This window comes from Musa acuminata, chromosome BXJ2-10 (genome assembly GCF_036884655.1).
Source record: "Musa acuminata AAA Group cultivar baxijiao chromosome BXJ2-10, Cavendish_Baxijiao_AAA, whole genome shotgun sequence".
NCBI classification, from domain to species: Eukaryota; Viridiplantae; Streptophyta; class Magnoliopsida; order Zingiberales; family Musaceae; genus Musa; species Musa acuminata.
This window is the reverse complement of record NC_088347.1, coordinates 19,139,287-19,156,807: the sequence shown is the minus strand read 5'-3', so window position 1 is coordinate 19,156,807 and position 17,521 is coordinate 19,139,287. Positions and strand designations below refer to the sequence as shown.

The 17,521-nt window shown below is 38.1% G+C and overlaps 2 protein-coding genes across 2 annotated transcripts; both read right to left on the bottom strand.

The window, feature by feature from the left end:
* Nucleotides 1–655: 655 nt before the first annotated feature.
* On the bottom strand, nt 656–1,159 carry LOC135626029 (uncharacterized). The gene has a single exon (XM_065131216.1). It carries the CDS (start codon nt 1,157–1,159, stop codon nt 656–658), a length of 504 nt encoding a protein of 167 aa, XP_064987288.1.
* A 3,533-nt stretch (nt 1,160–4,692) lies between these two features.
* On the bottom strand, nt 4,693–6,276 carry LOC135624387 (protein RETICULATA-RELATED 3, chloroplastic-like). The gene has a single exon (XM_065127918.1). The coding sequence runs from the start codon at nt 6,205–6,207 to the stop codon at nt 5,086–5,088; it is 1,122 nt and encodes a 373-aa protein (XP_064983990.1). The 5' UTR covers nt 6,208–6,276; the 3' UTR covers nt 4,693–5,085.
* Between the last annotated feature and the right edge of the window lie 11,245 nt (nt 6,277–17,521).

The window sequence follows — 17,521 nt, the reverse complement described above, 5'->3', positions numbered from 1 at the left end:
AGGAGAAAAAAAGGGATTAGCTACCAAACCCCAGAGGAAGTCGAACGTAAAATTGGATACTCAAACTCAATTTAAGTGGATTTTGTATATATATATATATAGCTGTACTACTTGAAAACTACATTATTTAAGTCTAAAAGATAGAAAGTCAATGTGCATCATATTATCTACCAAATTAATGCAATGCCCAATTCTTACGCATCAATTGCCACAAGCACCACTTGTTGAACTTGTCATTGTCAAACATTCAATTACCTATCACCTTATCATAGTCATGATATCTAAGAACATGAGAATTAGAAAGATGGAAAAGTGAATTTGATCCATAAGAATCGAGAAGAATCGCAATTCCCAAATGATAAGATATAATGTTTTCATTCTTTCTTTTCTTATCTTCTTTTTCTTTCTTGGAAGAAATAATGTTTAACAAAATCATACATATATATATATATATATATATATATATATATATATTTATTAGTGGAATGAATGGAGAGAGCAAAGAAACATAGACAACCATACGAACTTGTTCGATATCATGTGTCCTAAAAATAACAATAATAGTAAAGATATTAATAATAATAATAATCCAACGTTAAAGGCAAGTGATCAAGGCAGAACGCAGCTGCACGAAGTTTACAGCGAGAAGCGGATGTCACCACATCCACCACGAATAGCTTGCAAACCACACCCCAGCCATATCGTCGAGCTCTTCTTCGTCCATCTCGCCGCTCTTCGTCGCCACCGATCCGTGAGGCACCAAGGCGTCCCGGCACAGCGGGCACACCGCCCGCCGGTGCGCCAGCCACCGATCCAAGCAACGCCGATGGAAGAGGTGCTGGCACCGGAGCTCTCTGACCTCGTCGTCTTCCTCGATGCCGCAGAGGCAGAAGACGCAGTCCACGTCCTCGTTTGGCGCGTCCACGCCGCGCTTATACTGCGCTACGCCGAGGCCGACGTCGCATGGTGGCAGAACCTGGTCGTCCCAAGGTGCACCGTGGCCGAGAAATTGGGAGATCGGCGGCCACGTAAAGTGAGCTCTTGCATGCATCTGGATGATGGGCATGGCGAGCCGGAGAAGAGTTCTGGTAAGGAAGATCAACAGGTTGGAGAAGGGGATGGAGAGGATGGAGACGAGCAGACATGTCAGTAGTCCCATGCTCATATCATGTTGCATGGAAGGTGAGGAAGGAAGACTCTTTATTTGTAGACAAAGATCAACTACTATCCAAGTTAGAGATCTACGTATTTGTGTACGGGTGTACGGGTGTATGGATGCAGACAAGTAAAGTATCATTATGGAGATGATGTTGTCTCAAGTCTCAAGGAAAAGACACTTGTGGTTCTCCTTGATGAAATGTAGAGCTTCAAATCTATAGGGGATTTAACGTCGACTGAGAACTCTACATCGGTTCATTTAATATGGCGATGTTGCATGTTCTTACTTTATAGGTTGAGGCGCAGAAATGCTTTCCAATAACATCAAAATTAATGGGGGTGTAATAAACATTGGCCGACGATAAAGTGGCACTTGTCATTTAGATTTAGGGTTCGGGGTTCAAAAATTGTTGCTCATGTTTCAGCTTCATTGAACGGAGAAGAAATGGGGGGGAAGGGGTGTCGTATTTACGAGGGAGAGCTACAGTAGCTCGTCGCCAACTGACCATGTCTTCTTCACTGTTACCATGTGTCCTTTCTCCCTGCCATAAAACCTACTTCTTTAATACAAAATAATTAGTCATGGCATGTAAAGCGACTGTCTAGGAAAATATTTTTTTATTTTTTTTTTGAGTTTTAATGTTCCAAAAATACCTCTTCAAAAAACACTATACGGTATTTTTAAAATAAAAAATATTATACATATAATATTTTTATCCATAAAATAGTTCAAAAACACTACATTGTGTTTTTAAACTAAATATTAATGTCACACTGTTTTTGTAAGGAAAAACACTATAGAATGTTTTTAAAACAAAAACAAATATATGATAGCTTTTAGAAAGTATTTTTGAAATAAAAAAAAGAACTGTTTAAGATTATGAAAAGAGGTACCATCCAAAAAAATAAACCTAAAAAAAAGATAGATATATTTTTTCGAACAATCACCCTTTGTATGTAAACAAAACTATCCACTCTTTGTTTCTTAGATTTTGATTAAAAAATAAATCTTGATTTTACAAATTTAAGTAATTCATATATTATGTATCAACATAGTAACTTAATGCCTCGCAATATCGTAACCAATAAAAAAAAGTACCTACTTCAGACTGATGGCAACTTCGAACATTCAAATTAGCGATTATTGCCTCAAGTGGATAAATGACCAGAGTCGACAAGGAAGAAGTGGAAGAGTCTTTCTTTCATGTGGCAATATATCTGATGAACTTTTTGTCATTTTTGACAGACTGACATCCATTGTCCAGTCTTCATATGACACGAGTCTGTGAAATAGATATCGACTTCTTGTCATCTAAAATGGACAAGAGGAAGATCCAACAGAAGATAGAAACATATCATTCTACAAAGAGAGAAAAGAAAAGAAGAGGAAAAGTACGAAAGCCATGGGACACACCACATTTTGAATCTGAGTCATGTGACATTTCTTTCCAAACAGGGTGAGAAAGGAATAATAAAGACTAAAATATATATTAACGCCAAGATAATGAGGCATGGGGTGTGAGTAAATCACTATTTAGAAGAAAACTAGATCAAATGTATCAAGTATTTTTATGTACCTGTTCACATGTTGAGAGTTCCATCTCTATTGGTGAAGCTTGGTGCGCCTAAGCTCGTCGCCACCACGGCACCACGGCTAACACTTGTAAGAGACAAACTCAGATTTAAAACAAGATATTAACATCAACAATTTATATCTTTACCCACTAAACTAATCTAACACCTTCAAAATATTGGACAAGAGTACCAATGCAGGATTTGAAAGTCTACATTCTTGTATTCCTGGAGTTCAAATAATTTGAATAGAACCATAGTGTTTGGCATCACTGCATAAATTATGATAAAGGAAGATAATTTGTTGAACCATAGATAGAACATGGCAAGAGAAAGAAAAGCTGCCGAGAATGAATCTACTCGATTACTACAGAAATTTAGACCATTATAACATAATGTGCATCCTCAACCTCCCAAAGACTTTGATCAAGGAAAAGAAATACTTCTTCCCCAAAAGGGACTTCTAACTTCAAGATAGACACTGATAGAATTGTTGAGAAGAAACAAAATCAGGCTATCAATATGCAAGAATAAGCATTCATTGAATCTGCAGTTTATGTTGCATCTAATTCATAAGGAAATCAATTCTAATGCAATCATAGAACACGGCTGCAACTAAGTCTTGCATCCTAACCGTTGGCGATAAGAAGTGACTGTCAAATGTTGAGAGGTGGAGGTGTCGTGCATTCTGGTGACTGCAAACGAAGACCCTTCCTGTTGCACCCTTGGAATCATTCTGCTTCGGCTGTAAGTTCCAAAATCCATGAAAACTCCTCACATCCACGAAGACTTTAAAAAGTATGACATATGAATGTTTATAAATATGTTTATGGAAATTCACATTCCGCCATAAACAATTTTTCCACCATTTAAGCTTAGTAGGACCGGTCCATGCTTATTCATGATTTCTTATTCTCTTTCTAGTACCGCACACATCCATCATAGCATCTTTATCTTAGTACAGTATGAGTTATTTGCATAAGAGGATCCTGACACTTCTGAATAAATATATAGATGCAATCAACTACTAAACTACTATGATGTTGCATGATAAAAAAACAAAATGATTTTAACCCAATTATGTGCTGGCTAAGAATTTGATAAATTTGTTTCTTGTTGAATGAGAAAAAAAAGAGGGGTAGATGGCGTTAACAATTAATGGATGAAACATATATTTAGAATCCCAATAACTATTGATCTTCAAGCAGATGTCTAGAACAATGAAGTAACAAGTATTTTGAATTCGGATATCCACAGAAGTTCTGAACAGGTTGGAGTGTTCTGCTTCTGTAGGCAATAGAGGGATAAAGGGTATGCTAGGGCTAGAAAGGTGGTGGAACACAGGCCACTAAAACAATGTTGGGGAAATTGTTGTAAAGAGCACTACTTCCAACATTGTTGGATCGAGTCTGGTAGACAAATGTGTCAAAATGTGTATAATAGTGCTTTACAAGAAGAAGCAAATGAGAACCATAAATTTTCAAAGGAAAACATCACAATACAAATCATCAGAAAGCCCCTTTCTAAGATGTCACAATTGCTAGTGACTTAAACCACTAGTAGGAATCTTACACCATATTCCAGAGACACTTCATTAAGAAAACCAAAACTTTCTATCAGCATCCCGAAATTTGCAGCCAAGCACTTCAAGACGAACTCAGATAACAATGGAACACATTCAATTCTGTTGGAGAAGATCGATCAAAAGACTGCTTCACTGGTTAAGAAGGGTATATACCATTTGATGCAATGCAAGTAAACACATATCTCAATATGTTCCACAGGTTACGATCAATCCACTTGAATAAAGAACAGTCAGCAATAATTTACTTCATGTTCTCAGAGTATATCACTTTCATAAAAAAACCACATACAAAGAGAAATGACGAAATGTGTGTGTAAGATGCATATGCAGACATGTTTCAGATCATTCAGTATAGTAGTAAATCTAAAATGAAGACATGTTAAGAAGCCATACAAGAAAAAACGCATTTTTACTTGCATGTCTGCTATTTTATTAATCATAATTAATCATGTAGCAGATTACCATAAAAAACAACCGCTCATCACACACAGTAACCACTGTGGTTAAGTAGAAACTTTTCACGATAGTATTGTTGATCAGAATTCCAAATTCCAGTCTCAGCACTTCAAAGAAAAGAGAAGCCGCTCAGGCTCTCATTTATTGATTCACTTCAACCCTGACTAAAATCCATCCTTTTAGCCACAGCACTTTACAAGGCCACATAAATTTCACCTCATGTTCCTTGCTAGCCCGAGATCACTTCTTTGCTCCAACTTTGTTTATACTAACAAAGTAAAGAAACCAAAGAAGCTAAAGAAACCACACCTTTATTAAGACTCGCTCCTCTGGGACTCCCCATCACCATCCTCTGCGACTGGAACACAGTGGCTTACCAGTTTCTCCTTGATCTCTCCATTCTCCTCCTCACTTTCTCCCGCCTTTTGCGAACCTGTCAACCTGGCGAGCATAACAAAAGTCATCCCGCCAAGAACATTGTTCAAGCACCTCAGCACCACCACGGATGCCTTGAATCCGGCGGATGGCAAGGTTTTCTCCATCAGAAACTCCAGACCGTTCAGCGTCTGGTACCGGAAATTACTGCTCAATCCCAAGTGCAGCGACCAAGTCAGTGCGTTCAGCACTGTGGGCGGAGGCTTGTTCGGTGTCTCAAACGCAGGATCCATCCGCTTGCGCAGCGCGATCAGCCCATTTGAGATGGCGGTCCCTGCAAGCCCCGCGGCGAAGCCGACGGCGGCAAAGGTGGCACCTTTATAGAGGAAGGTGCCAAGACGGGAGAAGAGGGAGTAAGGACCGGGCTGGAACATGTGACTAGTGGGGCAGGAGGCGAAGATGCCGGGAAGGGCGGAGGAGGCAGCGGCGGATGCGGCGGTGGGGGCGAGGAGGTACATGAGGACGAAGTTGACGATGGATCCCACGACGAGGGTGGAGAACACGAAGTCGAGTTCGTTAAGGCCGAAGTTGGGGCGGGAGGCCATGTCACCGATGACGTTCGCGGTGACACCGACGAGCTCCTCCATGAGGACCTTGAAGGGGAACTGAGGATCGGCCGTGACCCTAGAACGCCAACCCTCGAGGAAGAGCCCAAGGGGACCGCCCGGATCGGACGACCTCGGCTCCTCGCCGTGGTGATCATCGCCGGGGGCGCCGTCGCCGCCGCCTCCGCCGCGGCCATTATCGCTGGGACCGTGTGGTGGTTTGGAGGGCCCGCCGCTGGAGAGGGCGGGGGGTTCGGTGGAGGCTAGAGTCTGGGAGAGGCTAGGGTTGGCGGAACGGGGGAGGAGGAGGGGGATGGAGATCGAAGGGAAAGTGCGGGGGATTGAGGGTAGGGAGAGGCAAGGATGGTAATGGTGGTTGGTTCGTCCGTGGAGGCGGCGGCTCTCGGCGAGATCTGGGACCGGAGAGAGGTGGAGCTTCACCGCGACGCCGGCCATGATGGCGTAGTTCACGAGAGAGAGAGAGAGAGAGAGAGAGAGAGAGAGGAAGAGAGAGAGAAGGGGAGTTGAACAACGCAAACTATTAGGTTCCTTGTTAGAGTCGCTGTATTAATTGAATAAGGAAACAGCTTTAAAGACAAATATAATGAATGTGTGATGACGTTGAAGATTTCTAGATGGGAACTTTGCTGTTTCCTGTGTGTATTGATGATTAGTGAGACCTCATGCTCTCGCATTGATGATTAGTGAGACCTCTCTTCTTTGGGTTGTAGCAAGATTAGTGGTAAGATTCCATCCGCCCTCTCTATTTTATCGTGCAACAATGACATTTTGGGGATTATAATCATATTCGAGGGTATTTATGGGATAAAATGGGAGTGCGTTAGGTGGCCGTTTATGTTGAGAGATTTTTTATATATTTTTTTGGGCCATGTGAATTAGAAATACCAATTGATTTCACGTAACTTTTAATCCGAAATGGATTAAAACATACTCTGATTTTTAAATTAGATAATCACAATCAATCTCTTCTCATTTCGACAACCAATTTCGATTTATTTTCTGAGAATAAATTTTATTTAAATTGAATTAACTCTGTATGATTAGATTTTATATTTTTGATATGTTTTTAAAGATTGTTTTACTATGATGTGAGAATTAAAATTGAGTGACTATAATCCGTATGCATCAAGGTTTATAAGTTCAAACAATCTCGATCTAGTTTTAGCATATTAGAATGGGTATTGATAGTTAATTAAGAGGGTAGTTTAATCTGATTTTATCTTAAGCTAAAAATTTATGTCTCTTAATTTTTTTATAAAATTTCATGATAATTTAAGATCAACTAAAATAGTTGTTAGGTGAAGATGTTGTTGACGTCTTGGTTAGCCCGATGTGGTCTAAATCTGTATGCGCAAGATTATTTGATGAACTCCTAAGGTGCCACGTGCACAAAGACTGAGATCGAGAGAGATTTTCTAACTCAGTCCATTCGACGCCTATGTTGGTAACCCGAGGTGTACGAGTATAGGTGCGAATAGTCCCCCAAAGTTTCCTTTATCTGTGTTAAAGACGAACTTTTATACTTGATCATAAAGGACAAGAAGGAAGCTTGTAATTACTTTCTGATCATAAATGCGAGAAAGAAGCTTATGATTATCGTTCTAATCATAAATGATAGGAAGGAAGCTTCATCTTCTTTCTCTTTGGGCACCAAGTGGAGGTGACATGTCAAATAATTAGCCGATAATTATCCCTTATCATTTATTCCCTCCCCCAGCGTGCTTCGGAACTCTTTCGATAGAGGTTCAAAATGCGATGTCTAGTTCATTCGACACGAGAGTATTCGAGATTTTTTCTCGCGGGTTGAGTTTTCTTAACTCGCGTGCCTCGGGTACATTTTGCTATACATTTTCATTGTGAAATTTCTTCTCATACGAGTCGAGTTATTCTAACGCACGTGCCTATGACACATTTTACCTTGTGCCTCTACCATGGCGGATTTCTCTTCACATAGGTCGGGTTTTCCCGACTCATGCATCTCGGGTATATTCGGCCTTATACTTCCGTTATAGTGGATTTGTCTTCTCATGGGTTTGGTTTTCTTTACTCATGCACCTCAGACACATTTAGTCTTGTGCCTCCACTATGGCAAATTTCTCTTCACGCAAGTTGGGTTTTCCTAATTCATGCACATTGGGCATATTTTACCTTGTGCTTCCATCGTGGGGTGAATTACGATACTTTTTGAGTTCTCCATCTTAGGCATTTTGAATCCTTCATTTGATGCTTTTCAAATCCTTTATTTTGTTGGCATCCCTTCGGAAGGGACACTTGTCTTAATCGTGGGAGGAGAGAGATCGACTCCCTCCCTATATATCCTCCCTCACCTAGTGGGTGGGGTTCATTCTTCTTTTTAATTATTCAGGGCCTCCTAAGAAACATTCTTTGCTTTATCATGATTCCCTATAGGGTGAGTTAATCCTCGGTCTCGCTCTTCTATATGGCGAGTCGATGCGAGTCTCAACCCAGCCCCTCGGAGTACGAACTGAATCTCCTATCACTTCATCTCATCTCTCTTTTTAATCTTCTGCAGCCTTATGATTGTGATCCTCTATAAACGTGAATCTGTATTCCTTAAAGAGGAAGGTGTCTGGCCCCTCTTCGGGCTCGGTAATGGCCCCTTTAGCTTTGGTCACTATTCGTGAGCCGTTGCTTGAAACATCAAGCCCGACTCAATCTAGCCATCATGCTAGCATTGACAAGCCGAGAAAGAAGTATAAGATTATCGTGAGGAAGGTGCCTTGCCCCCGAAGGGGTGGAGTGTTGAATCTCGAATTTTGATGATGAAACCAATTGATAGTGTTTATCTGATCTGTGCTTTGAGTGAAGCAGAAAGCTTCAATCATGGAGAGATAATTAAAAGCAAGAAGAATCATGTTGGGCTGGAGTGGCACAACCGGAGGATCGGTCGACGTATCGGCAGAAGGCTTCGGGCATCGGGCTAAGAAGAACAAAAATTGCATCAAGAAAATCGGAGTTACTGAGATCAACCGGCCGATTAAGCAATAGACCGCAAGAGAGGATGATGCGCTGAAGAATCAGATGAGGCATCGATGAACCAATGACATATCGGACAACATTTGATTAGCTTTTGTAATAATTGTCTAGATCGAAATAGGTTTTAGGCGTAATTGGGTTAGAATTGGGCCAACTCAATTAGGGGCCAATTGGGCCTATATTTGGGTTATGTTGGGCCAAGTGAAAGGCCTAAACAGGGACCTAACAGGTGGAACCATCGTGGCATAGTCTCCGAGACTATGTCAAGTGGTGGTATCGCCAAGCTAGGTGGTGGTACCGCCCAAACATAGTCTCTGAGAGACTATCAAGCGGTTGTACTGCCAGATTAGGCGATGGTACCACCTAGTGTTAGTACTACAGGTAGTGGTACTGCCTAACACAAGCCCTTGCTCAAAGTCTAAGTGGATGCTACCCTAGCGATTGCATCAGCTTGTGTGTTTTCTTCACGGGTGACCCCAAACACATTGAGTCGGGAAAAACTAAGCTAATTTTCATATATCAGTGAGGTACTTCATCATAGTTGCATCTTGGGCCTTGTAACTCCCCTCCACCTGCTCATGACAAATTGTGAGTTGCTGAACACTATCAAGTCTTGGACTTGAAGCTCTCGAGTAAGCTAGAGCCCCAAAAGACATGCTTTATAGAGGAGGAGAGGGGTAGAGGAGAATAGGAGGTGGTAGCTAAGAAGATCTAGCCTATGACCCTTTGGTTCCCTCCTATTTATAGAAGCCCTATTTCAACTTAACCCTAATAGATCCTACCCTATTGGGTACTAGATCTCCATCTAACTATATAATTCTTTTAGATTAGTGGATCTCTATCCAATAATCTCTTATTGGATCTCATCTATTGGATCCAATAATTCAAGGGCTTATTGGATATCTAATAGGATAAGGGCTCCAACGAATATCTCATATCTGAACCTCTACTCATCGCAATACATACCATATGTGTACGACTCTCTAGGCCCAATATTAAGTTGGCCGTGAGTCATATTTGTTAGAACTCCTTCTGGCTCAGTAAATTATTATCTTCATAATAATTCACTCAACTCATCGACTACAGATGTACTAAGTTACTACACCATAATCCCCAAACGATATAAGGGAATCCAATATTTTGGACATATTTATTCTCACTTACCGTATACCTAAAATCCCTCATCCATCTAATACCTCAAAGACTATATACGTGGCATGGCGCTATCAGGCTCATATGGTTTCTACTCGAGTCTCGCTCTAATCAGATTCTCCCGTAGAACTATTTCTCTCTCAATCCGAATGACCATAGTCAGGGATTTATCTGAGTAAAAACACATGAGATATATTCCTCTTATGATACTAAGAGCAGATGATCCTCTATCAACACTTAAAAGTCCTCGTAAAGTTGGCTGCTACTCCCGATAATCCGCTATAATAGATTTAAAAATTCTAGACCTTTGAGTCTGATATTAAAGAGTGGAGTACTCATACAGGACATCCTTGGTGTCTCAAGCCTAAGGATTAGATATACCACTGGGATGATTGAATCAATATCTGACAATGAGATATCATCAACCATATATCATTTCGTGAGTGGATCAATCAATGAACTTATTCTTCAATGAACACATACACTATATCCCTAGTATCCCCACACGAGTAGCTATCAGATCAACCGCTTCCATCATATGGATGGGTATATAGTACACCAGTCTGTCCGGTTATCTTGATATCTCTCTCGAGTAATATATAACCAGGATTATTTAGGGTCAGTGTTTAAAAGTGAATCGGTTTCATTATTGTGATTTCATCACAATTCGATTCCCATTGCACAGATCTATAGACATCACAATATATACATGCAACAAGAAATATAAGGTGAGAAAATATCATAATAATAATAAGTAAAAAGATTGCGTATCATATCACACATATCATCACTTACGTGATTGGCTTGTAGAGCTTCTATGACTAGTAGTTACACCCAACACTAACTCAATTAAGACATAAATGATTACAAAATATGAATCTTATATTGTCTGACTTGTTATTGGTTTATCCGAACTCCCAACGCATCATGCTTTCTTTTGGCGTATTGCCCAATCTATCAGCATATTAACTCTCACAACATCTGATCTTGGCACAATATCTGATTCTTCTGGCTCGATGCTCGATCTCTAACTCTGGGTCAACGTTTGATTCTCCTATTTCAATCGATTTACCTTTTCTTAATCGATAATAGTCCTGTATCACTTTTCTTAAATACAGATTACATCATAAACTCATCAATTGATTTCATTATCAAAATCTGGAATTCAATAATCTCTCCTTTTTTATGATAACAATCAATTGATGATGAAATTTTAACTAAACCCCTCTATCTATATACTATATCAAAATAAATTTGAATTTCAGAAAATGATAACCTTCTAATCATAATATCTTTGTATTCAAGTCGAAACAATTTTAATCATAAATTATAGTGATCATATGTAACATATCATATCAAAGTAATCATTACTTACTTCATATGCATATCATTACATATATTATTAGTATAAAATCATGAGTATTGCATACATAATTTTAAATCATCAAGGTACATTATGCATAATTCCAAAACATAAAATTTCAAATCATCATCACTTTGGCATAACTTCAAATCATTATGTATGACTCTAAAATATTAAAATTTTAAATCATCATTATTTCTTCCCTTTGTCATCAAGCTAGTAAGTTAGTAAGTTTTACTTCACATTAGAACATACAAGCTAGTAAGTTAGTAATTTTTTTTGCTTATCTTGAGATGTGCAGGATAGCAATTTTTGCTTTTCTTGAGATGTGCAAGCTAGTAATTTTTATTTCTGTTAAGATGAGCAAGCTAGCAATTTTTGTTTCTCTTGAGATGTGCAAGATAACACTTTTTTTTCTCCCCTTTGTCATTATAAAAAAGAAAAAAAGAAGAAGGGAAGGATTCAATGGTGTAAAAATTTATATCAATGTTTCAATCATCACATAAAAAATGAAAAATCAAGTCATGAAAGACCATAAATCATTTTGATAAATCTCTTCTTTTGTATATAGAAAGAAGAAATCATAGGAAATGATTTTGATTCAAAAGAAAACTTAAGTCATGAAAATTGAGAAATCAAATAATGATCCACAAAAAAATATATGAGAAGAATTTATGCATTTGGAAGATTTAACATACCTTATTCTCTTCTAATAGTATCACATTATTCATCATTCAATGGTTTAGTAAAAATATCTACTAATTGATGTTTTGTGTTAATAAAATCTAAAGATATATCATGATTTTTAACATTATCTCTAATAAAATAATATCTAATATCAATGTATTTAGTTCTAGAGTGTTGAATGAGATTCTTTATTAAACAAATTATATTAATATTATCATATTTTATAGGGATATTTTTCAAGTAAAGTCCATAGTCTTCTAAGGTGTTTTTCATCCATATTAGTTGTGTATAACATGCACTTGTTGCTACATATTCAATCTTGATTGTAGATAATGTAATAGAATTTTGTTTCTTAGAAGACCAAGAAACAACAAGTGGATGACTTACAAGTTGACATATTCTAAATGTGCTTTTTTTATCTATTCTATATCCAGCAAAGTCAGCATCAACATAAGCAATCAAATTAAAATTTTTAGATTTTGGATATCATAATCCTATATTATGAGTTCCTTTTAAGTATCTAAAAATCTTTTTAATTATTTTATAATAAGATTGTTTAGAATTAGATTAAAATCTAGCACAAAGTCCAATATTAAACATTATATTAGGTCTAGTTAGTATGAGGTATAGTAAGCTATCTATCATACCCCTATAAGTCTTTTAATTAAAGCATTCTCCTTCAATGTCCATATCTAATTTAGTAGAAGTGTTCATTAGTGTATTAATGGCCTTAGCACTATTTAGGTGAAACCGTTTTAGTATATCAAAAGCATACTTAGTTTGACTAACAAAAAGTTCCATCACTTAGTTGCTTAATTTACAATCCTAAAAAACTTATCAATTCACCCATTAAACTTATTTTGAATTCTTGGCTCATATTTTTGGCAAAAAATTTATATAAAGATTCATTTAAAAAAAAATAATATCAATAATATTTATTTGAATAGTAAGAAAATTATTTTAAAAATATTTAATAAATAATATGATATCGGCCTTACCTTTCAAAAAATTATTCTTAATAAGCAATAAGCTAAGTCTTTTATACCAAGCTCTTGGGCTTTGCTTCAATCCATACAGAGCCTTAGATAACTTAAAAACATGGTTTGGAAAAAGAACATTCTCAAATCTGGGTTGCTCAATATAAATCTTCGGAAATAAACCCATTAAGAAAAGTACTTTTGACATCCATTTGAAATAGCTAAAAATTATTACAACATGCATAGGCAAGGAATGTCTTCTTGATTGAAACATTTGGCTACTAATCTAGCCTTGTTTCGAACTACGATATCAAGTTCATCTTGTTTATTCCTAAAGACTCATTAAGTGCCAATTACAAGATGATCACTAGGTCTCGGAACAAGCTTCCACACCTTATTTTTTTCAAATTGATTTAACTATTTATGCACTGCAAACACCCATGAGTCATCTTTTAAAATATTGTCATTGTATTTAAGTTCAATTTGAGACAAAAAAGGTAGCATTAGCATAAATTTTTTTAAATAAAGAACGAGTTTGCATACCTTTTGATGTATCTCCAATGATTAGCTTCCTAGGATGCACATTGTTAGGACTCTAGCTAGGAGAGTCCTAATTGAGGGATATTCATGTAAAACCTATCTAAGTCGACCCCTATTAAAGAGGTGAAGAGGCCGACTAGGGTTTGGAGGTTGTTTCTTAGAGAAGAATTAGGAGTTGTAAAGAAATATGAGTCTTGAGTAGGAATCCTATTAGAAGTTAGGGTTTAGAAGCCCTATAAATAGTCATGCATTCCTCCTCTTTTCATAAGCAATAGATGAATCTTTTTTGCAGCCTTTGAGCAGCAACTTGGAGGGAGGAACCCCTATAGAGTTTCAAGGAGGCCAATCCCCTAAAGAGATCAACCCAAGTTTAGAATCTACAAGGGTTCTAACACCTGGTATCAGAGCAGCGTTCTTGGCATCTCGCTGCCCTTCCACAGCCATCCATCAACCCTCCACAGCCACCCAAAGTAATTCCCACAATTGCTTAAAATATCGTCGTCAAATTTCGCCATCATCATGGAGCCTCCTTTGATCTCCCCGTAAATTATAATAGGTTTTGATTTCCTACCTTACTACTACTACAATTTAGTTATCCTTATTCAAAAATCTAAAAAATAATTGTTCCAAAATTACTGCATAAACTTTTCATCGTAAAGATTTCAACTCTACGACGAAAGATACATTGCAAAATTTCAACCGCATAGCACAGATTGTTTGATCTTGATACTACATTTTTTCTATCCAAATCTCTACGAAATTTTTATAACAACTTTGACACTTCCTAATGGTAGATTTCCCTTTAGTTTTGTCAAAAAATTCTTAATATAAACCATTGATCTTTTATATCTAATCTACTATACTTGAAAATCTGTATTGTAAAATTTCAGTCGTATAGCACTATTTATTTGATCTTGATACTATATTTTTTCTATCCAAATCTCTACAAAATTTTTATGATAATTTTAACACTTCGTAATAGTAGATTTTTCTTTAGTTTCATCGAAAAAATCTTAATATAAACCACTAATCTTTTACGTCCAATCTGCTACACTTGAAAATATGTGCTACAGAAAATTTCAACCGTATATTGTTGCCTTAACCCATCTATTTGTAATCTTTTTTGAATAAAATTTCTTATACACTTCATAGATCATCTCGGATTCCATTTAGGATTGATCTATTGAGGAATTCATCTCTAAAAACGATTTTGTGTTGCTGTAAATTTTTGTCATAAACCGCTAAAATTTTTCGACGAGAATTCTGCTATCATAACTTGCACCAATTTTCTTGCTGTTACTGCCAAAATTTTCTTGATTAACTTGGACATCCTTGCTGTAATATAAACTAAGATATTGCTGTTAATTCCCTCTTCAAATCTCTTAAGTTTTTGGTAGAAATTTCATTGAGAAATCGTTGTTTCTTCGATGACAATTCTGCTCTTACAAGACAACACATATTTGTAGCAACTTCCACTGATTTCTATCAAACCTTTGCTGCCATCTACCATAGATCCAAAACTTTCATCCATAGCCCTAAAACTCCACTAAAGCACACCCTCAAACTGCACCCAAAACAACCACAAAATAAGCCTAAACCGCAGCCTACATCCACCAATCCACCAACCCTTTCGACCAGTACTTCTCTCAACTTATACATATCTTTAACCCAGCAACAAAAGAGAGATCTTAACATCACAAATTTGAAGGCATATACTATGGCATCTGAGGAGGTAATCAAAGCTAAATTCGAAGCCTTCGAGGCCCGAATAGAGGATAAGGTTCGGATTCTCTTTATCGAACTCAGTTTAGGCCGACCACCAAGCCCGAAAAAATCACATCATGGAGAGAGATCTAACCAATCGCACCAAGCCCGAAGATATGACTTCCAAGAGAGGGGAGACTCTATGACTGACCCCAACTATCCATGCATGAGAGTGAACTTCCCTAGATGGGAAGAAGGAGACCCAATTGGTTGGATCTCACACGCAAAGCGATATTTTCGGTACCACAAAACCGCGGATGCATCTATGGTGAAAATTGTAGCTATATATCTTGAAGGGGATGCCATACAATGGTTTGACTAGTTTGAACACACTCATGGAATCCTCTCATGGTGATAATTCAAAGAAGGACTGCTGATCCGCTTCGGACCAATCGATTATGAGAACATTGACGGACAACTAGCAAAGATCCGACAAACCTCCACCATTCAGGAGTACCAAACCAAGTTTGAAAGATTATCTAATCAAACTCATGATTGGTCTCAAAAACAGCTATTGGGGACCTTCATTGAGGGCTTGAAGCCGGAGATTCGGGGAGAAGTTAAAGCGCGACAACCGTACACGCTAATGGCAGCCATCTCTTTCGCACGACATCAAGAGGAGAGATTGAACCATGAAGTTCGGAGGACTATGGTCGCTCCTCGACCAGTAATACTAAAGCCCTCAGCCCCCCATACTGTCGACCGAGTCCCTGCACCAAAGAGGTTGACAAGAGAAGAGCTTCGGGAGCGATATGCAAAGGGGTTATATTGGCATTGTGACGAGCCGTGGAGCCATGAGCATCGCTGTAGTAAAGGGAGACTTCTTATGATTGAACCAATAGAAGAAGAGGTCATTGAATATCCAGAAAAGAGGCTTGAACATAAAGAAGAAGATCAGAAGAAGAGCCACAATCGACCAAAGTTACAGTACATGTACTAGCCGACTACTCAAATCCGAAAATAATGAAAGTTGGAGGCCTTCTCAAACAATAACCGATCACTGTTCTCATTGACATAGGCAGTACTAATAACTTCCTAAACAGTAAAGTTGCTATCCGAATGGCCTTACCTATTGAGAATCATAGTAGGTTTGACATTAAGGTCGTCGACGGATGGATTTTGAAGTATGATCGTAGGCGCCCGCGAGTGAAACTATTGTTGCAGGACCAAGAGATAATTACATATTTCTTCCTCCTCCCTCTTGATGTTCATAAGGCCATGCTTAGAATTAAATGGTTGATGACATTAGGTGATGTTTCCTGAATTTTTATGAAACTAATTATGAAATTTTACAGTAAATGGAAACAGGCGATACTGCATAGGAAACGTAGGGGCGACGTAACGACGATTTGCACACTACAAATAGAGAAGGTTTTACATAAAGTATGCAGCGACTTTTTGGTACAACTTGAGCAGCAAACTAAGGGAGAGCCAACATAATTTGAAGATCCAAATCTACTTCCTTTGCTTGCTGAATTTTCAAATATATTTGACGAATCGTGCAACCTACCTCTTACCCGTCGGCATGATCATTATATAACGATTCTTCCAGACAAATCTCCAGCAAATACTCAATTATATCAGTATCCACATCTCCAAAATGATGAAATAGAAAGGATTGTAAAAGAGATGCCCGAAACAGGAGTTATTCGGCCAAGGTGCAGCCCCTACTCTTCACCGGTGCTCCTCTTATGAAAGAAGAATAGAACATGGCGATTGTGTATTGATTACCGAGCTCTCAATGACATAATTATCAAGGACAAATACCCTATTCCAATAGTAGATGAATTACTAGATGAAAGGGAGCATAAATCTTTACAAAGCTGGACCTTTGATCCAGGTATCATCAAACATGAGTGTGCAAAGAAGACATACCGAAAACCACCTTTTAAACACATAACAACCACTACAAATTTTTACTTTCTTCAACAGAAGGTGGAATACTTTGGCATATCATATCAGAGGAAGGTGTAGTAGTGGACCCCTTCAAAATTGGAGCAATGCAAAACTAGCTTACCCCGAGGAACATAAAATTGCTACATGACTTTCTGGGTTTAATAGGCTACTACCGCAAGTTCGTGAAAAACTATGAAAAGATCAGTGCACCACTTACTTCCTTACTGAAAAAAAAAATCTTCCAATGGTTGGACAAAGCCTCCGCTACCTTCGACAGACTTAAGGCAGCCATGACGACGACGTCAGTGCTAGCACTACCAGATTTCAATCGACCCTTCATTATTGAGGCCGACGCATCTGGAGTCAGAATTGG

Coding starts and splice junctions, on each gene's coding strand:
- LOC135626029 (XM_065131216.1), bottom strand. CDS start 1,159: ATGGGACTACTGACATGTCTGCTCGTCTCCATCCTCTCCATCCCCTTC.
- LOC135624387 (XM_065127918.1), bottom strand. CDS start 6,207: ATGGCCGGCGTCGCGGTGAAGCTCCACCTCTCTCCGGTCCCAGATCTC.